The sequence below is a fragment of the Myxocyprinus asiaticus genome, chromosome 7 (genome assembly GCF_019703515.2).
Source record: "Myxocyprinus asiaticus isolate MX2 ecotype Aquarium Trade chromosome 7, UBuf_Myxa_2, whole genome shotgun sequence".
Lineage (NCBI taxonomy): Eukaryota > Metazoa > Chordata > Actinopteri > Cypriniformes > Catostomidae > Myxocyprinus > Myxocyprinus asiaticus.
The window spans coordinates 20,135,800-20,158,592 of record NC_059350.1 but is presented as its reverse complement, the minus strand read 5'-3'; the positions used below and the strand labels follow the sequence as shown (position 1 = coordinate 20,158,592).

At 38.5% G+C, this 22,793-nt stretch overlaps 1 protein-coding gene across 6 annotated transcripts in view; it reads right to left on the bottom strand.

The window, feature by feature from the left end:
- The window catches only part of LOC127443875 (zinc finger protein 827-like), a 121,932-nt gene that overhangs the window by 33,264 nt on the left and 65,875 nt on the right, over positions 1 to 22,793 (bottom strand). For all 6 annotated transcript variants that reach the window (XR_007897714.1, XM_051702877.1, XM_051702875.1 and 3 more), the window contains exons 6-8: positions 8,362 to 8,601; positions 5,688 to 5,742; positions 5,477 to 5,577 (exon numbers count right to left, since the gene is read on the bottom strand). Coding sequence is in view for 5 of the 6 variants with exons in the window: in XM_051702877.1 (XP_051558837.1) it covers positions 5,477 to 5,577; positions 5,688 to 5,742; positions 8,362 to 8,601 (396 nt within the window). In the remaining variant the exon portion in view is untranslated. The remainder of the gene's footprint in view (positions 1 to 5,476; positions 5,578 to 5,687; positions 5,743 to 8,361; positions 8,602 to 22,793) is intronic.

Genomic DNA, 22,793 nt, shown 5'->3' with positions numbered 1-22,793 from the left:
ATCAGTACAGTCAAGGACCAGACCACTAGCTAACCAGCATAAACCACTGTGCACCAAAATTCCTGCTGGTCTAAGCTGGTCTTTTTTTTCTCTCTGTCCATGATGGTTGATGTTGATGCATGAGGTTCTTAAGGAATACTTCACTCAAAAAAGAGGCGCTAGGAGGTTGAATCCCTCCAGACCGCGTCTCATCCCCTCATGGGACCTCCCTGTAGTCCTTCGGGGTCTACGGGGAGCCCCCTTTGAGACCCTGGAGTCAGCTGAGCTTGAGTTGCTGTGTTGCTGTGTCCGGTGCGTGCTTTACGCATCTATTTGGATCGCACACAGAGCTTTAGAAGCTCCGAGCAGCTCTTTGTCTGCTTTGGTGGACAGCGGAAAGGAAGCGCTGTCTCCAAACAGCCCACTGGGTCATTGACGCCATCGTAATGGCATATCATGCCCAGGACGTGCCGCCCCCCGTGGTGCTACGAGCCCACTCTATTAGGAGTGTAGCGGCCTCCTGGGCCCTGACCATTAGCGCCTCTTTGGCAGACATCTGCAGAGCAGCGGGCTGGGCGACACCCAACACCTTTGCGAGGTTCTATAATCTCCGGGTTGAGCTGGTTTCGTCCCGTATGTTGTCAGGTCTGAACAGGTAAGTTCCGGGACAGCTGGCTGGGTGTACCACTTGCGTATAGCGCCTTTCCCCTCCCATGAGGTGAAGGCGTGCGCCTTTGACTCCCAGTTGTGTTCACAAGTTGTGATCCCTGTATGATTTTTCTCCTTAGCCCTGTGGCAGACGAGTTTGCGAAGAAACTCGCTGCCGGCCCAGTACATGTGCTAACTAAGCCCTGTACTGGGGTAGGTGCTCCACATGCGCTGGTTCCCCATAGGTGACCCCATGTGATATCTTCCGCTAAATCGTTTCCCTGTCGGTAAACTGTGTCTTCCTTGGGCAGAGCCCCTCTGCCCCCAGTCACCATGCTTGTAGAAACTCATCCCCCTTGGGTAGGACCTACCAGGCGACTTCTCCACATGACATACTTCCGACAAGACTCGGTAAGACCATGTGACGTATTTCCACTCGAAATACCCCCCCCCCCCCCCCTCTTCTCTGGGTGGGGTGTGGTCTTCCCCTTGGCAGTGACACACCCCCGACGTAGACGTTTATGGCCCCCAGTCGGTTAACAAATTCTACTCATTTTGGGGAGAAAAAAAGAGGAAAAGAGGCCACGGCTGGGCTAGCCTGTCCCTATTTGTTGGGCAGTCGATGGCCTGGTGTGCTGGCTATGAGGCACACAGAGGTCTGCCTGTCTCACACCGCTAGTCCACGTAACACAGTTCAGTAGTCGTGGTGTTTTGTATAGGGACCCCTAGTGTCACTACATCGACACAACGTCGAGTGAGTGACAGATAGGGAACGTCCTGGTTACTTTCGTAACCTCCGTTCCCTGATGGAGGGAACAAGACGTTGTGTCCCTCTTGCCACAATGCCGAACTACCCGCTGAAATGGCCGGGACCTTGTCTCAGCTCCTCAGCACAAAACCTGAATGAGTGGTTGCATACCAGCTCCTTTTATACCCGTATGTCCGGGGGAGTGACATGCAAATTCCACTCGCCAATTCCCATTGGCCTTTTTTCAAAAAGCTTGGGGCTCCCAAGAGTGACCCCTAGTGTCACTACATCGACACAATGTCTCGTTCCCTCCATCAGGGAACGGAGGTTACGAAAGTAACCAGGACGTTTTTTTTATCTTTTTAAGTTTTTATATCAAAACATCAAATTGCAATACTCACAGAATCGCAATATTGCATTACATATCGAATCGGCTGGGAAATATCAATGTAATATCGAATCGGGAGGTCTGTGGCAATTCCCAGCCCTAACTTTTTCCACTTTAAATCTTGCCATCTGTAGTCTTTTTGGCAGTCATGAGTTCAAGCTTGATTAGTATTCCTCATGCTTGATACATGCACAGAGTACTGTACACAATGAGAGAATTATCACTTTTTGGTGAACTATTTCTTTAAAAGGTGTACACAAAATAACAAGTTTGGAAGTTGGCCATGCTAAGCATGGGGTCAAAAATTAGGGTTACAGAGTTCGTGACCCTGCAAAAAAAAAAGCAAATGTCATGATGTTTAATTGAGTCACTAGAGCATCTACATCAATGCCTTAAAGTGGTTAATGGTTTGATTAGAGTTATTAGAAATAGAGGAGACTGCTACTGCACACATCCTCTGTTTGCTCAGCTTTCTAAATGGGGACATACCATAGGCTTCTACTGTTTTTATATAACTATAGCTACTATACACTAACACTAACCCACACCCTTAACCTAACCCTAACAGAAAACTTTCTGCATTATTAAAAAAAAATATTTTTCATTTATGTATGAATCTAAGTCCCCAAAGGGAGGTTTTGTCTGATTTGGCTCACTTTTGTGTACAAATTTGTCCCCAAACTATTGCTAAGCAAGTGCAGACACACACAAACACACACACACCTACATAAAAGATGACACAGGCACAATGAACTTAAGTAAACTAACATGCAATTAAGTGAAAAATATACAAGATTTACATTTATCTGACACAGTCAAAAACAATATAATGACAATTGTTTTTATCAAATATGACCAAATATGGCATGAATACAAAACTATTTACAGCCATTTATTTTTTCAATCACTGACTGTTCGGTTAAATATAGCAATACAAAATGAGAGCTCTTTGTCTTGACTAAGGAGTGGGAGTTACTACCCACACCAGGTTATAAGGTGTTGGACACTTAGCAAACTGCAAAATAAGAAGGGAGAGAGAGTGAGGGAGAAAGAGAGAGAGATAAAGAGGCAGACAAGGGTCATGGCCATTCTTATGTGATTCATGCATGTTCAGTTTGTGTGTAAGAAAGAACACATGTCTGAGTGTGTAGTGAATTAACTTTCACTAACCCTGGACACGAAAAACCCAATCATTTTTTCATTAACTGGTTTAGGGAATCGGTCCAGGCAAGTGCAAACTAATTACCCTTTGCCAGAGGGGCCAGTAGAGGGAGGCAAGGAGTGCCAGCTGCCCAGTGCAGTGGTCACAAAGCTGGGGGGGGGGGGGTTATTATAGTTAACAAAAACTAAATGAAAAATGTTATTAACTGAAATAAAAACAACATAGTTGGAAAAAAAAAAAAAAAAAAACATATACTAAACTAAGATACATTTTCATGACTCAAAAACTAACTAAAATACATTAAAAATGACCACTAACACTGTATATTATGAAATTTGAAATACAATCCCCCTTCATTAAACAAGAACATGCAACTACATCGTCAAAAATGGTAGAAAAATGTAGTGCTGTTAAACATATTTAAATTATTTCAGTTACCACATTAACTTTGACAGCCCTTGAATATTACAACTATATTAGAAACTAATTACACAACAGTTACTTCCGTTCCTCAAATCAGATTGGGACGCTCAGCACAGGGACACTTTACTATTTGTATCACTCTGCTTCTCCTTGTTCATGGCTTTCCATATAGTGGCAAGGATTTCATTCACTGATTTGTTCAGTGACCAATTCTGGAGATCGCATATTTATACCAGTAGGTGGCGACAAAAGGGCAAATAAATTGTAACTGCTTCATTAAAAAACTTGAGGGAATTCATTAAGAATTAATTGTGCCTGGTAAAAGATCTGGTTATTTGCACATGCTGTCTGCGCTGATTTAAGAATTATGCAGATCAGGCAACACCGTAATCACGTCCACAAAATGCTGCTGAATGCAATTTGCTTGTGCAATTCTGATCTTGCGGGCTGATTCTGAGCGCTATATAGCGAAGGATGCAGCAGACCGCCGCAATCTGACACACTCTGCTGGGACTGTACAGCATCACTGTGATCCAGACACATGAATCATCTCTTAAACATGCTGCTTCACTGCGCATCTGGATATATGCCAGGTTATAACGGCCTTCTCCATCATTTAATCATTACTGGATGAATTATTGCTCAAATAACTGACAGAAAATCTACACAAACATCTCTTTTAAATAAAATTCATTTTACCACCTTTCATCTGGTGGTAATTACGCAACGTAAATGGCAATTTTTGTGAATGAAGCGCAATCTATAATGAGCCTAATATACACAGAAAGAGGGCGTGGAAAGGAATGACAATTACTTAAGACACACCATCATTTTAGCGCTAATTAAACTAGATTGGGTTAGTGAATAAAACACAACTTTTTGCGCTATAATACTATGCGCAAAAGTGATGCAACTGTTTAGTGAATTCGCCCCACAGACCCGATTAGCAGCGAAACATTGGAAGTGATCAAGAACGGTTCATCCACTTAATATATTTATTCAAAAACACTGATTTGTTTACAAACAAAACACCACTAGTTCAATACAGAGTTTTGAGAACAGTTCAGAGACAGGAGTTGTGCATGATGGTTTGGCTTCTTTTGGAACTCTTTTTGATGGTGGAAAAGAAATGCACGAACTAACTATTATTATTTAACTATTTCATATTATTTATTGTTTGTTGAACTGTTGTATAAAAGAATTACAGCTCTGTGCTGATATATGGAACAACAGAACTCTTGTTCGTGTGATATTGCTTTATTATACTGAAAGATTAAAACGTAAAGGAATATTCCGTGTTCACTACAAGTTAACTCAATCGACAGCATTTGTATTACATTACTGAATACCACAAAAATTTATTTCGACTCGCCCCTCCTTATCTTTAAAAAAAAAAAGTAGAACAAAACTCGAGGTTACAGTGAGGTACTTACAATGGAAGTTAATGGGGCCAATTTTTGGAGGGTTTAAAAGCAGAAATCTAAAGCTTATAATTTTATAAAAGCACTTACATTAATTCTTATGTTAAAACTCATGTATTATTTGAGCTTTAAAATTGTTTAAATCATAATTTTTACAGTCATTTTTGGGATTTAGGGTTTGCTGACATTACATCGTCATGGCAACGAAGTTATAAAATTGGATATAACTTTACACAGAAAAGGTTAGTAAGTGATTTTATTATGCTAAAATCATGTTAACGCGCATATTGTTTATGTCTTGTGGCTATACTTGTAAAACAGTGAGTATTTTAATGTTTACGGACTGACCCCATTCACTTCCATTGTAAGTGCCTCACTGTAACCCAGATTTTAGATTTTTTAAAAGAAAAGGAGGGACGGGTCAAATAAAAATTTTGTGGTATTCAATATTATGTCATAAATGCTGTCAATAGAGCTAAACTTGTATTGAACCCAGACTTTTCCTTTAAAACTTAAAAAATAAAATAATAATAATAATAATTAAAACTTAATTAAAATAAAAGGACAACTTGAAAATAACAGAGTAGAAAACTAAATAAAAAACTAAATAAATAAATAAAAACTATAAAAACCCTTCTCATATGCTTAGATCTGTGTAGGTGTGGGTGAGTACAGGGTCTTGGCTAGCATGGAGGATAGGGGCTCACCTTGCTGGGCAACTCTGCTTGAAGAGCCGGCTTCAGCTGGAGAAGAGCTCTTGGAGCGTGTGCTGAAAGGTGATTGTCTAAAGCGGTCATCTACGAAAGGGCTAGAAACACACAGCACCACAGTTAGAGTCACTCTGATTAACTAAATGTGAGAAGCTAGAATGCTGGCAGCTAGTTGAATAATCAGCAGAACAGGTGCACAACAACCTACCTGTGTATACCGAAAGATGCATTGTCTTTGTTTTCGTGAGCTTTACTTACTTTCTCTGAAAAAGACAGAAACACAGTACATTGTGAACAAAACAAAACAAAAAGTCAACAGACTGCAATTGTAAACAAGTTTATTTGCTGCCTTAATTTTTTTTTATTTATTTTTTTAGCAAGCTTAAAGTGGTGCCATAGTTACAACCTAAAATGATAATTTCATTGCACTTTTGACCACTTTTAATTTAATAACTGATAAAAAAAACAAAAGGACAAATGATTGTGAAACAAATGTTGTAACCAGTACATGTAAATATGTGAATTAGAATCTGAATTAAATGAAAAGTTCACCCAAAAACATTTTGACATAATTTACTCACCCTCATTCTAAACTTGTATGACTTTCCTTCTTCAATGAAAGTGAATGGTTACTGAGGCTTGCATTCTGCTTAACATCTCCTTTTATGATCCACAGAAGAAAGTCATACAGGTTTGGAACTACATGAGGGTGAGTAAATGATGACAGAATTTTCATTTTTGGGAGAACTTTAAGCAATAACTCAATTTTGAAATAGGTAACAAATGACCATTAATCCACAGCATTGCATCAGAAACATGTTTAACCCATTGTTTTGCTGAACTGCATTTAAAATGGACAAAATGCATGGCAAAAGAGAACAGTATCTCTGATATGTCTATCTATCTGTCTGTCTCTCTCTATTCTGGTGGTCTGGTAATGACCTTGCTCCCTGGGTGGCACTTCCTAAGCTCCCTTTCCTTGACACCCTCTCGGTCACACGGCTCACAGAGGATGAAAGGGTTCTCTGTGTTGCCATGACGATGCAAGAGAGGGAGAGAAAGAGAGAGAAAGACAAGGGAAGTGTGTGAAACCGAGTGTGCTTGAGCCAGAATGTTTGAGAACAATCTGAGGGAGTCGAGGGTTGATGGGTTATACATACACACTGTGCAGCTACACACCACTCTCGTGGGGATGGGGGGTGGGGGGGTTGTTAGGGTGTGAATGGCGTGTGTGTGAGGGTTGTGTATATATGTGTGTGTGAGTGGGGAGTGGATTTTTTTTGTGGCTTCCTAGGTGCTAGATGGCATTTAAAAAGAACCGTAGCTGGCAGCGAGGAGCCCTGGGGGCAGGTTTGTCTCTGCTAATCCTAAGAATATGCTTGGAAGCAAAGCTCAATCCTGCCATCATTTAACACCACAAATATTCTTCCACTCTCTAGTGTGTCAGTGCAAGATGGAGAAGAAAACCTGAAGACTCTCGCAACAAAGAGTACGTTAAAAATGAACAGTCTTGGTCCCCATTTACATCTGTTAGTAAGATCCGTCTTGGGTTATTCGATCCCAAGTGGAAAGCGCTAAATGCTTTTGTGAACGTGATCTAAAACATTTAGAAATTGGATCACTTAAACCACATTCAGAGGTAGGCAACAGTGTACAAGCTAATCTGCCCTAATGCATTCCTGATAACATCAAAGGGCCGCATACTTAGCTATGTCCACATTAATCTGTATATATTTGAAAACTGTGTTTTCGTTTTCGAAACGCTCTCTGTCTACACTGCCGTTTTTGAGAATTTTCCAAAAGTTTCTCGTCCACACAGAAACATATGAAAACTCTGAAATCCTTTTACTGCGCATGCGAAAAATTGCCATTCCATGTATGGTCTGAAAAGCAATTGTCCTTCTGTTCTGTCTACAAACATCAGTTTCTAGTAAACTTCCCGTCACCTTTGAAGGAATGCAATGTGAAGGTTGTACAAAGTAACATTTATCTTTAATAACACTATCAAAGTTAATTTTGGGCACAACAACGCAGCTACAACATGGCCGCCATCTTGATTGTTTTAGGTTGAATGGATCACATGACTGCATCACATGACAAAAAATTAGAGCTGTCAGAATTAAAACGTTAGCGCATGCGATTAGTTAAAAAGGTTTAACGCGTTAATTTTTCTTAATCGTGATTAACACATTAACCGTTAATACAGCATAAATACTGGTGTGAAGGGCGGAACCTTTGTAATGTGTCCACCCGGAGACATTACACTGATGCACACACCACAGCGCCACAGCCCTTCTACAAGCTAAGAGTAGACTACAGGCTTGTACAGCGTGGCGGTCCCATAGACATTATATGGGCGGTACTGTTGTAACATGCTACTTGACTTGTGATAGAAATCAAGTATATTTCAGCCTTTGTGTGTTTGTTTGCAAGCACTTTTCACGGTGAGTTCAAAACGGTGCGCGGCGCTGGCGTTGTCGCTCTGACGCGAATCATTAACGCAGCTTCACGATTTCTGTAACAAAGTGGATAGTCACAGTCTACCGGCAGATTAATATTGTGGAGGATGAGAGTTATAGAGATTTAATGCCCACTGCAGTGAATATGCAGCCTATGTGGGGACTAGTTCTTTCAATTAGTCAAACTTCCACTTAGACTTTGGGAAACGTTACTTGAATTAGTGCTACATTAGTGAATTTCTATCTTTATATTGTGGAAGGGGTCAAAAAAGACACATTTGAAACAAATGTTACTACCAGGTGTAAACAGCAATCTATCTCATCTGACCACTTGTGATCCAATCACCTAAGACAGATCTTAATACTAGGTGTAAACATGGCCTTTCTGAAGAAAAGTAATATCCACCCTCTATTTCGACTTACCAGACAGTTTGAAAAGCAGCTCAGAGGCCATTTTGACTGATATGTCCTGGGAGAAGAGGTCATTTTTGGGGCGGAGCAAAGGATCTGGGAGGTTGACCGTTGGTTCCTTCTTTTCACATGCCCCTAAAGTGCTGAAGCCCAGCAGATGAGAGGAGGGTGGGGCTAATTCAGTGGGCGGGTCCACTTCCATAGGCTCTGCCTTCACCATGGCTTTCTGGAGGCAAGTGTCTTTGTTATTCTCTGAAATAAAAAAGAAAACAAAGTAATCCCTAGTAATGCTAGTAATCCCCATTTTAACTAAATGAAATGAATAGATAAAAATAATGGGATTGGAATCTTTTAATACAATTACAATAAAGGTGAAATAAAGTAAGAGCAGACAACAAAGACTTGCAGGACCAAACTATCATAGAAACATGTGGGTTGGCCCTTTTGACTTTTGTTCTTTTGAGTAAGCAACCACCTAATAATATCCTAGTTACCACCCAGAACACCTTAGCAACCACAGAGCAACACCCTAGCATAGCACTATACTTTGAAACCAATACTGTATTTGTTAAAAGTTATTAACAAATCAACGAGGCAAGATTTTGTTACCCAAAAGCTATCTGGCCGACCTCAACTCATGGTCATGTGCAATGTATTAATTTTAGCCTTTTTATCTGCTTTGTGACTCATTTGACTTCTAAACTACTAGTGAGACGAGGGCATCATTGAGATAAGGCTTTTACCAAAGTCAGTTAAAATTGAAGCAGATGTCAATAATTTGGCTTCAGAAAAGTTTAAAGTCTGGTCAAAATGAGGCAGAATGATTTTTTCTTACTCACTGCTATGGCAGGGCCCAAAAGAGGAGGTAAAAAGCTATTACAGTCCTCCTCCCACCAATTAATTCCTAGTCCAACTCTTAAAAAAACATGGACAAAAAATAAATCGAACAAACGCCAAACTACAAAAACAATTCAGATTCACTTTATAACCAGGTTGGGCTAAATACCCAGGGCATGTGTGTGTTTGTGTACATTTTGTGGTCATAAATGCTGTGGTGTTGTACAGAACACAATAATGAGAGTTGAGCTTGACAGTATATTTACAAACATCTGAAGGTTTCAAGAACTTTCTATCATTAGCCTAAAACACAAGCTTAGTCAAGATGCCAGCATCATGAAAGGACAAACAAGACAGTCAGTCAGTGAGCTCATAGGCCTTGCAGTTATTTTAATGAAAACCAGCTCTTGTAAACTCACTCAGACTTTTTGATATAGGAAAATAAAGAGGTCTGTTCCCTTTGTTTAAAGCTAAAGTACATAATTTCTGCACTACTAGTGGCACCAAATGCAAAAATAATGATAGGCTATGTTCAGAATAGCATACTAGCATATTAGTTTTATTATTTCTGCTGTTTCGATATTCTATTTTCAAACAGGTTTCCTGAACACTCTCCTGTCTTCCATTGGTCATCCAAACATACAGCCCTCCCCCATACTCATGCTGTTGGTTGAGCCAACGTTGCTGAGTCAGGCTGGTCGTCATGTTAAAAACAGAGCAATGTTTTGATAGTGCCATGATGAAATCAACCTATAAATTGCTTACTTAAAGTTGTCTCTGCATAATCATGAGAAAATTACAGATAAGATCTAAGATGTTTCGCCCACATGACAAATGGAGATCATATGGAGACCCCTGCTTAAACCTCTTGCTTCTCAGATTTTTCTCCTGAAAAAAAAAAAAAAAAAAAAAAAAAGATCCTATTAATATAACATGTGTCTCTCTACAGTTATAGTAGAGGTCTCAACAATGTCTCAAACGTACCTAGATTTTCCAAAAATATCAAACACTGCAATCAAATGTTAGAGATTTCAATGTGAACTCTTATGAACATTTTAACATTTCTCAACTAACTATTCCAAATAGGCTTGGGATCGATGCCTTTTTCAGGCATCGATAATAGAAAAGTTTTTCCCGATGATTATTGATATAAATATCACGATTTTTTCAGATATAAATAGGGCTGCTCATTGCACAGTAGTCTTTATGTTTTCAAACATATATCTCAACACAACTTTAGTAAAGTGTGAGAGGCAAGGTAAATTAAAGGGGGTTGCACACCGGACGTTTCTGGCGCACGACATGGAGCATTCTTAAATTCTAAATAATTATTTTCTATGAAGGTACATACACAGCACGCTCTTGCCGTCTCTCGAGGCTGCTCAAAAATCTGCAGCGCCACGGAGCGTAACTCTCATAGTTTTCCATTAAATTCAACCTAAATCATTATCAAAGGACAAAGATTATTACTCTAGCCATCAGTGGATGATATATTGTAGTATACAGCCTACACAATGTATTTTTAGTTACAAGTATTTTTGTGGTTTGACAGCTTGAATGAAAGACCTATTCAAGATACATGCAGAGAAATTTTATAATAATTTGTAATCATTCAGTTTGCGCAGTTAAACCAATTTTCAGTTTCAATAACCTGCAAACTCATCAACATCACTTTCATTCTTGAACAAGTAGAAAAAACTTTGAAAATTTTGTGTTTATGTGTCCTGTGCAAGGAGCTCTAAAATACCCATCCTATGTTTTGATACCTTTGCCCTGCGACCTGCTTCAGTAAATGTTATATCTCACTCTTGTGGGCTCCAAACGCTATTAAGCCAGACATTCAACAGAAGCCCAAATGAGTGAGTTGGAAAGCATGCAAATTAGGCTTCTAATTTAAATGTCGGCTAATGGTAATATATTGATGCCTTGTGACGACCAATAATCGATATATATTGATATTTTATGACATGCCTAATTCCAAATTCTGTAATTTGGAGACCACACTATGCTATCCACATTAATTTTATAGCTCTATCCTTTTACAGTATGTCAAAAATTGTCTTTTTTGCTTCTATTTTGATTTCTCCCAAAAAATTTCAAGAGGAACATCTTAGACAAAGTTCATCCTTCATTGAAACATAACTGAGATATCAAATAAATCTCCTTCAGAAGCCATACAAGAGAAACCTCTGAGCAATAAAAATTCCTGGTGAATAAAAAATGCCAAAAATTCTTGCAGAACTTCCAGTATGTTTCAAAGTTTAGCCTGTTCCTCTTATCAGATCAGATGTCTGACAGTAGGTTATATACAGCTGAGCAGTAGATGGCATATGCTTCTTAGAGGTAGCCAAGCTTGATCAGACAGCTGGGGGTGGGGTGAAGGGGTGTAATCAAATGAATTTTGTCTTGCCGGGGACAAGGGAGCAATAGATTGTGGGCTGGCCGGGTGACCTCCACCCCTCCCATTAACAGAGAGTGTTACTGGGCAGGATCTGTCCGAGTTTTGTTGTCAGGCTCTGACCTAGATTGAGTGTGAGTACAGTGCATTTTTACAGTGTGTTAGTGTACATATGTGTGTTGGGGTGGGGGGTGAAGTAGTGTGCCCAGGTGTCACGAGCTGGAGGAAGCAATGCCACATGAGGACACTGACAACCACTAGCCCGTTAATCCCTTAATAAACTGCCTGGAGCCAGATTGAGAGCCGGGGTCATTTAGGGGACACGCAGTCTCACACACACAGTGATGCACTCTCGTCTCGGGTTCACCGACTTCAGTTATTGCTTTCAAATGCATTTATACACATGTACATAGAAAGAGTGATGTAGTGAGCAGGTCAACGAGGGCAAAGGAGCTGACGTACTGTGAACACGCCTCTAATCTGTAGTGTTTTTAAAGCATGCAAAATAGCCAGTGTGTTAGACATACTGCACAATGGTGCCACAACTTATTTGGACAATTAAGCCATTATTAAAAATGTTTGAATGTATTTGCACTTTATAATAAAATATTAACCCCTGTGGCTTATTTTTAAGGAATGTAGCACAACACATTTTTCAAGCAAAATATTTCACATGCAAAGTTTTTTTAATATTAAAATTATAAAAGACTAGATAAAGTTTTAAAGTTAGGACAATATTTTGACACTTTCTGGTTGTCAAACTCTGTGGAACATTAGTCCACAGGGACACCTGTGTTAACTTGAGGGGAACTGACTGGAATTGAAATTCACTTTAAGACAATAATTATAAAGAATAATTTAAAGTGTGACCTAAGTGTGCAAAAGTGTCCAAATACTTTACTGGGACCACTGTGCAGTCAGCAACACAAAATAATGTAAAATATAAAAATACAGAATGGAACAAACATAAAATACTGCAAAATTAACCAACACACACACGCTCATATTAAAAGTGTGCTGGTGCCGTAAGGTTAAACTGAGGTTGACTATCTGTCTAGCCATCTGGTCTATCAAAGATTTCTGCTTGTTAAACCTCTTGTATTCAGCACTGTAATGCTTACACCAGCACAAACTAATGTCAAACAACAGAAAACACAGTCGCTGTGGTGCATGAAGCTGTCAGGGCTGTTGCTTAGCAGTTAAGAGCATGTTTCCGCAAACATGTTGAGCTGGAGTGCTCATGAGATAGATGCAGGTTCAAATCTTACCCGCATTGTGTCCCGATCCCATCCCCTCTCTATTTCTCCCCTGCTAAAAAGGCAAGCATGAATTTCCATGCTAGTTTATTCTGGTTAGTGCTGGTCTAGCTGGTGATCACCAGCAAAAAATGCATGGTCTTTTTGGTAAAACTGGTTTGCTTAGGAAGTCTTGCTGGTTAAGGTAGTTATGAATCTGGTGGGGACATGAGCATTCCTTGATGGGGACCAGCATCCAAAACAAAAATGCTGGTGTCCAGAAATGCTGGTCTTTTCAAAAGTGTCCTAAATAATTTCTTGTCTGTAGGGTTGCTCCGATACCAAAACTTTGGCTTTGGTGCGATACCAGCCCTTGTACCTCGGTATCGAAACTAACTCGATACTTAGGCAACAAATAAAAAAACCTTAGGTTTTTGATGAAATTACACAGAAAATTACTTTTCTAAAAGAACTGCATAAAGTCTTATAGATACAAATTATGCAATTTCTGTTTTAATTTTCTGGATTCAATTAAATTAGTTTTAATTAAATGTTATGAACAAATTGTGTTTAATCACATACATACTGTACAGCTTTAATCAAATGAAAATATAATACTTTTCAACTATATATATATATATATATATATATATATATATATATATATATATATATATATATATATATACACACACACACACACACACACACACACACACACACACACACACACACACTACTGGTCAAAAGTTTTGAAACACTCATTCTTTATTATAATTATTATAATATTTTTTTTTCTTCACATTTTAGAATAATAGTAAAATCATCAAAACTATGGATTAACATAAATGGAACTATGGGAATTATGTTGTGACTAAACAAAATCCAAAATAAATCAAAACTGTGTTATATTTTAACATCTTCAAAGTAGTCACCCTTTGCCTAGAATTTGCAGACATGTTCTCTTGACATTTTCTCAACCAACTTCTTGAGGTATCACCCTGGGATGCTTTTTAAACAGTATTGAAGGAGTTCCCATCTATGTTGGGCACTAATTGGCTGCTTTTCTTTATTATTTGGTCCAAGTCATCAATTTCAAAAACGTTTTATTTTTTTATTTTGTTTTATTTTTTTTATTAAGTTTTAGTTTTATAATGAAATAAATCAATATGGTGGCACAATTATATTTTTGTCTACAAAACTAATTTCAAACATTTAAGCATACACCTTCAGATCAAAAGATTTTTAAGATCATGAGAAACATTTCAGTCAAGTGTTTCAAAACTTTTGACCGGTAGTGTGTATATATATATATATATATATATATATATATACAGTTGTGCTCAAAAGTTTGCATACCCTGGCAGAAATTGTGAAATTTTGGCATTGATCTTTTGGTCTTTATTTAAGGATAGTGATATATGAAGCCATTTATTATCACGTAGTTGTTTGGCTCCTTTTTAAATCATAATGGTAACAGAAATCACCCAAATGGCCCTGATCAAAAGTTTACATACCCTTGAATGTTTGGCCTTGTTACAGACACACAAGGTGACAAACACAGGTTTAAATGGCAATTAAAGGTTAATTTCCCACAACTGTGGCTTTTTAAATTGCAATTAGTGTCTGTGTATAAATAGTCCATGAGTTGTTAGCTCTCACGTGGATGCACTGAGTAGGCTAGATACTGAGCCATGGGGAGCAGAAAGAACTGTCAAAAGACCTGCGTAACAAGGTAATGGAACTTTATAAAGATGGAAAAGGATATAAAAAGATATCCAAAGCCTTGAAAATGCCAGTCAGTACTGTTCAGTCACTTATTAAGAAGTGAAAAATTCAGGGATCTCTTGATACCAAGCCAAGGTCAGGTAGACCAAGAAAGATTTCAGCCACAGAAGAATTGTTCGGGATACAAAGAAAAACCCACAGGTAACCTCAGGAGAAATACAGGCTGCTCTGGAAAAAGACAGTGTGGTTGTTTCAAGGAGCACAATACGACGATACTTGAACAAAAATGAGCTGCATGGTCGAGTTGCCAGAAACAAAGCCAATGCCACAAAAAAGCCTGGTTACAATATGCCTGACAACACCTTGACACGCCTCACAGCTTCTGGCACACTGTAATTTGGAGTCACAACCATAAGCGCTATGTTTGGAGAGGGGTCAACAAGTATTGTGCTCCTTGAAACAACCACACCATATACATATATATATATATATATATATATATATATATATATATATATATATATATATATATATTATTTTTGGTGAATAATAATTAAAAAAAAAAGATGCACAACAGAGCTTTACAATATTAATGAACACATTAAATGAAAAAATCTGATTACCTGAGGCGAAAAGCTGCCATGGCTGAATCACAACATGCTGATATTAAGTACTTGTATTCAGCTTTTGTGATATTGCTTAAAGATAATAATACTAATACTAATAATATAACTATTTAATATTATATAATATTATTATTGTTACTATGAGTATTATTGCGACTGCTTTGAATATTACACTTTTATACAGTAATAATATTTTTCTGTCATAATGTCTTCAATTTCCCGAATCCAGTTGAATAGAGCTCTCATTTCAGTGGGACTTTTATTTTGAAAGATCTTTGAAGTTCTTCCAGTTTGTGAAGAGTTCGTCATATCAAACTTCCCATGACTCGCATGCTGAAATCTCCCAGTTGCAATGGAGAAAGAGTTAATTTGAGAGTGCATAGCAGTTTATACACTCACACTGATCTGTGGCTCTGCAGATGGATACTATTGGACACACACACACTCGCATGCGTTTGCTGCAGCTAGATTATAATGTGATGGCTCGCGACCTAGTGAATCATAATATATGTGTCCCGTTCACTGTGTGTATATTATCATGAAGATGATATGCAGCTCTATTAAGAAGAGAAAGATTGTTTTTTTTTTAGTTAAAGATGGATTGAAGTGAACACAAAGGTGAGAGAGTGTAGTCTTAGCCCATTATACACTGGAACAAAATAAGTTTTTGATTAGTCTTTTTTTGGCTTGTATTTAAAAATAATGTCTAAAACTCCTTTAAAACAACATACATTTACTTTAGGAGCTATACTGCAGAAGAAAAAAAATTTTATCAGAGAATGTTGAATACAATATTTGGTAACACTTTATTTGGATGGTCCCAAGTAGATATTTAACTGACTATAAGTGACTTATCAACTGGCTTGCTATAGCTAGTAAACAGTGTTTCAACAATGTTTCAACAAACATTCAGTAGACTATCAATAGCCTGTATAATGGCAGCAAAGTAACAGCTTATCGAATGACTTGCTATAGCTAGTAAACAGTGTTTCAACAAACATTCAGTAGACTTTCAGTAGCCTGTATATAAATCTCTATTAATGACCTACTTACATTATTGTTGAGAACATCAGTTCATTAAAAGGTCATTAATAAAGATCTATATACAGGCTACTGAAAGTCTACCGAATGTTTGTTGAAACACTGTTTACTAGCTATAGCAAGCCAGTTGATAAGTCACTTATAGTCAGTTAAATATCTACTTGGGACCATCCAAATAAAGTGTTACCCATTATTTAATCAGGGCTCGACATTAACACTTGTCCGGACAAGTGGATTTTTAAAGGGGCAAATGAAAGAGAATTTACTTAAGCAGACTGATTAAAATGTCAATAACAAAAAAATAACCGGCTATATTTGTGATAGCCTAGGCCTCACTTGTTAGAAAGTTCATATTCTTATTCTGCTTTTGAAAGTAATCCAGAGCCCATAATTTTATAATTCGCTAGTGATCTAGTAACAGCTGCGCCCTGTTTGATTGACAGGCGGCATATGTGTGTATGCTGAACATGCACGTGTGTACCGAAAATGCTCGCACTAATGCACACCTGAACGGTCAAATACATTTCAAAATTCCACCAAAATACCCATCTTGGTGAAGTATTCATGTAAACAGAGAGTGATCATAAACAGTGGAGAAAAAAGCAGATTTGAATTAAAATGTCGGACTTGTAAGTATAAATGTAAGCTAATAGACCTGCTGCTGTCTAGTGTGTCATTATTTATCAAACAACCATAACAAGAAAACGAGAAAACACTCATTGCTCTTGACTGAATAACTTTAGTAGCTTTAAAAAGTATTAATGTTTTATAATCATACAGTGAAGACCAGTAGTAGTTTTATGTTGCATTTCATTCTAAATGTTTACTTGAATATTTGATGCTGCTTTTAAAAATGTTTAAAGCTGTTAAAAAAGCACAGACTTTTCTTAAATTGTTTCTATTATTTTTAATCAATTTATATACATTGCTGTTTTTTAATGTTAGTTATTTTATTACTGACTGTTTACTAGTCTTGAATAATTACTTAAGAACTTGAAACCATTCTTCCATAATTAACATATTAGTTAGTGTTATTATTTGTTGTGGTATTAAAGCTGGTATTGAGAATCATCACATTTCACTACCGACTGCAGAAATTTTGGTATTGTGATAATGTATAACCTTTATTGTACATGGTAGATCTTGCTGCAATAACATGATGAAAAAGTAGATCTCATTCCATAGAACTATGAGCATCCCTGCAGTAAATGATGGCGATGGAGGCTTTCCTTTATTTGACTACCATACATAACATACAATTATTATCATATGACAACAGCCTCATCCCCTACCCAGTGCAGTTTACATTTCAAGTTAAAGGAAATCCACTGTTAATCCACAGATTTTTTGTTTTTTAAAGTTCAATAAATGCATGATGATTCCAAAGTCAATTAGTAATCGTGTTGAATAATCTCAATATTGACCAAAATAATCGTGATTATGATTTTTGCCATAACTGAGCAGCCCTAGTTGCGAGCACTCTCCTCTCTCTTACTAGCATGCAGAGCCACATATGCAGATATACTACATAAAGATGGGTTAAGCAGTTTCTTGCTTGTTCTTTAATATCAAAATGACGGACAGCGTTTGAATTATGATTGATATTTTAAAAACATGGCGCTCATGCACAAGATTCGGTGAGATGCAGCGCAATGGTGAAAGACCTCAGTCTAGCACAGGTTTTCATAGAAAAACAATTAAAAACATCATATACGGATGCAGACATGCATCTTCAATAAAACTGTGAGGTAGTTTATGTGCACGTCATAGAAAATATATTGTTAGTATTTCATAACTTTTAAGAATAACATTAACATTAAACATTTTTACATTACACAATGCTTAGAGTTGCAATTGAAAATACATTCAAACAGTTATGAATGTCATGAATGTTTGATTATACAGTAATATTTGAGTGTTGATGAACTACTAATCTGTCATAAATTACCAATATAATGTTTTTACTGGCAAATGGAAGTATATAGTGTCATTTATAAATTTTTAGTTTATGAGATGCTCATAAAGGTGATCAGTTGGGACTGATGTTGTTTGGTGTTGCCTGTAAAGTTAGCTTAAAAAGCCTGAAAAAGGTTTATCAGAGAAGATGTACTTTACATATCAAGCATATTTTGTTTCTGAATCTGTAATAATACTTTAACAGTTACACGTTACAGACTTTTTTTTTCTACCAATTTGGATTGCCCAATTCCCACTACTTAGTAGGTCCTTGTGCTGGTGTGGTTACTCACTTCAATCCGAGTGGCGGAGGACAAGTCTCAGTTGCCTCCGCTTCTGAGACAGTCAATCCGCGTATCTTATCATGTGGCTCGCTGTGCACGACACCGCGGAGACTCGCAGCATGGGAGGCTCATGCTACTCTCCGCGATCCACGCACAACTTACCACATGCACCATTGAGAGCGAGAACCCCTAATCGCAAACACGAAGAGGTCACCCCATGTGACTCTGCCCTCCCTAGCAACCAGGCCAATTTGGTTGCTTAGGAGACCTGGCTGGAGTCACTCAGCACGCCCTGGATTCGAACTCGCGCCTTGTAACAGATTTAAAACAACTGACCTCTGATTGTGCCCTACATTTTTGACTGTGCCCTTAAAATGTTTACCAAAATGTTAGTGTAGAGTTTTGCAGAAGTGTGAAGCATAAAGCAGACGAAGGATGGTGACAAAGACATGCGCTGCAAACTTCATAACCCCCATTTAGACAATGAAGACATCAATCAACCATCGTTCCCGATGCATCCGTTTGGCATACTAAACAATCTGACAGGCCTTAGAGCATTAGTCATTCAACACATGCAAACCCCCCTCATCACGTGCCCTTTGATGCACTGTACAGTAGCCCAAGAATATGAAATCAGGTGAGAGAGAGAGAGAGAAAGAAAGAGAGAGAGAAAGAAAATTGATGCACTCAGAAGACACCAGGAAAATGAGTGGGGGTACAGACATAAGGAAGAGGAAATAAAGATTGAAAAAAAGGAGAGAGAGAGAGAGAGAGAGAGAGAGAGAGAGAGAGAGAGAGAGAGAGAGAGGAAACAGCAGAATATTAAAAAAAGACATTTACAAGTGGGAAGACTTCAGGTCTGTTCCAAAACCTACCGCCTACATCGGCAACTGCCTTCTAACCTGCCTTCTTTATCCGGATACCACTATGTCTTGCACTGCCTACATCGGCAACTGCCTTCTAAACTGCCTTCTTTATCCAGATACCACTATGTCTTGCACTGCCTACATTGGCAACTGCCTTCTAAACTGCCTTTTTTATCCGTATACCATTATGTCTCACACAAGGTATGCACGATGTACATTTCTACATCAGCACAGTCAGTGCACAGCCCAGTTTTTCTAGCCTCAAGTACCTGTACATGACTGTGTGCATCGTCTGTGCATGTGCCTGGATTTGACCATACTAAAGAGGGTTACATAGCAGTCGTAGTGCACATGGTTTTGAACCAGTTCATACAGACTCATGGTCAAATTATTATACTTTAAAAGACTAGAATGCCCAAACGTAATGGCACACAGGACAACAAAGTATACACTAGCCTTTAGGCAGTATCCTAAAGCCCCCTTCATGCATGCTGCAACTTCCAGAAACAAAACAACAGGATCTCATTTATTTTCAATGAGAGTTGTGACTCTGGGCGACATTAGCATCAGCGACCATTGGCGACTAAATATGGGCATGTCCTGCAACTTTGAAAGTTGAGAAAAGTTTAACTTTATGCAAATGATGAGCGACTGTTTGCAGCGACTACCAATAGGAGTGAAGACAGTGTCAGTGAAGCTCACGTTATCCATCTCCTGGTGGAGTGGAGTGCAGAGGCAAGACAGAGGAGAAGTTAAAGTTTCTATGAGCGATTTCACTGTTCTATATGATTTGTTTGTAACCACATACATTGATATATTAAAAAATTATGCGTGGAAAAGAAATTGTCAGCAGTTTCTCCAGAATGTTCATTTTTAGTGACAAGAAAACAAATTCCTTGTCAAATTAGAATGCTATCTCAGTTTTACTGGCAATACGTCTTATTTGTGATAAAATTTTCAAAAGATTTGGCTAGATGTGCAGTCCGCCAATAACGTTAGAGCGACAGCAGTAGGAACACCCACTTCACAGTACAGGGACTAGCAACATCAAGTAATAAAGTGGCTGCATTTATGAATCAGGCTTAACAGAGACAGAACCACATTAGTGACTGATTTGGAGTGCTCTGCATAGGAAGCAATTCTATATATCACACAAATAGCATTCCTCACGAGACTCGACTCACAATTACTTGCAACAGAATTTGGTGTTAGCATGTTGCTAAGCTAACTTCCAGCCTGTCAGCTTTGTGGAATCATCTTACTGGAATCAGCACAAGCCCTTAAAAACATAAAAATACATAAGATACAAATATGGGGGAAAATAGTCTATTTTTAATTAGCTATAGATCTATTTTTATCTATATTTGTCAGTATTGACTGAATTATGAGTATATTTTGAATCAACAGTTATTTTCCTTTGTTCGCCATCATGGATTTATTTTTCACTGATCTCATTGCATCACATTTTGGGATTGCCTGTCTCCAAGAAAGATACATGCAATGCTGCCTTAGAATTTGGTCAAAACTAAGTATCTTATGAGGCAGCAAAATTAAGTTACCTACCTATCATAATAGCATTTGCATCAAGACTGCACCTATGATAGCTTAAAATGCGGCCTCAGGAGGCAGCTCACTACTTTTTGGAATAGAGCATTAGTGAAGGAAAAGCTAAAGATAATGAAGAAGACAGAGAGAGAGAGAGAGAGAGAGAAAGATGAAGGAGGAGGACAGAGAACAAGGTTGTCATTCTGCACTATGTCTCCTCTGGCTCGACAGAAAGGATGACCCGCTTAGACACGAGGTGAAGAGTTCAGCCGCTTCAAAGAGCTCCAGTGCAACCACAGCCCACAAAGAGACAAGGGAGAGCTGATCCCAGACCTGCGGCTGAACAGTCTCTCAATAATTTAGCACATCATGATGCAACACTCCCCTCAGCTGTGCCAGAGAGAGAGAGAGAGTGAGAGAATCCTCATGGCCCTAAAGAGGCTAATGTAGTGATGCTAGGTCTGTGAATGATGGAGGAAATTGTCAAAAAGCCATGCAGGCTTCACAGTGGTTTCAATTTATGGGGAGTAACTGCAGTCTATATTGTGTAAAGACTGTCTTCTTGAAGCAATTTCATAAAATGCATGTGGTGGGGATACTGTTTCAAACTAGGGATGAGTCAATGCTGGCCAGAAGCACAAAACAGCAATGGGAATAACACTGAAGCTGACGCTTCATGCCATAGAGTTGAATGTATTGTATTGGGAATGTATTCCCCCTACATTGCCCGATACACATGCAGATAGATGTGTTTGGCTGTTGCCATTCTGTTGTGGCCTTGCAGGCTGTTTTTTTTTTTTTTTTTTAACACAAAACACATGTAAACGGCCCTTCAGAAAAAAAATGTATACTGACTATTCGAACCGACTAGTCGAGAGTAGTTTGAAAATACGTAGTTTTGCACATTCTTGCAACATCACTAACAACTGTCAAAAAAGGCAGAACAGTCCGTGTTTATTGAACGTAAGTCCTTTCTCACTGTAAAATGTGTATGGACATGCATTTCCAACCAAACTAAAGGCTAGGCATATTCACCCTTGCACACTGAAATTCCGCAGGTAATAAAGTATGGCCAGATAAGCAAATGTGAAATCAGAGAAACTACTCGTCTGGCAGTTTGATGAGCGACAGCACTTTATACTCTGGGAGAGTGAAGTTATAAAGAAATTCAACACTAAAATAATTTTCTCATCAATTGTAAATATATACAGTGTACCACACTGGTCACTGTCACACAAAGCAGCTTCCTATTGGTCAGAGTTGTAAATTTGCATATCAAAGTTCACCAAATTGATCGAGCCTTAATTCTGGCTCATTGAGGTATGATTCTTAAGTGTGATTTGTGAGGACATGTCAACTCTGTAGCCCATCGCATCTCCACTGGCTAGCCTGGCTCATGTAGCCTTATTGACGGGCTCTGTTATGATGCCTCTTATTGTCTATAGGTTTAATAACAAAGGCCAAGATAGAAAAGAAAAGGAGATGACCTGGTCAAGAAAGGATCTCATTTATAGGAACAAAGGCAAAAGAATAAGAGAAAAGCAGTCCTATCTCAGGTTCTGAGTACCCCCTGGTGAAGCTCCGCATCAGGGTCCATCTGTTGAAACCCAGGAACCATAAGTGCAGAGGGACTAACACAGCAGTGGTAATTAGCCCCAGGATGCTAACAGCTAGCATCAAACAGATGTGGAGGAAGTCAACACATTGTTAACTGGTTTGATGGGGAGTGGGGTGGGGGAGGTGACCTACTTTGAATCAAGTGATGCAGCACCTCAAAACGGGAAGCTGCTATCTATACCATGAAAAAGACATTTACATCTTAACGTATTCTTACTGATGTCTTGTAAAAAAGCAGCAAGATGGGCGGTCACACTACACTTTGCACTACATTCACTTCAATTCATACGCATCCAACAGTGGGAGACTGG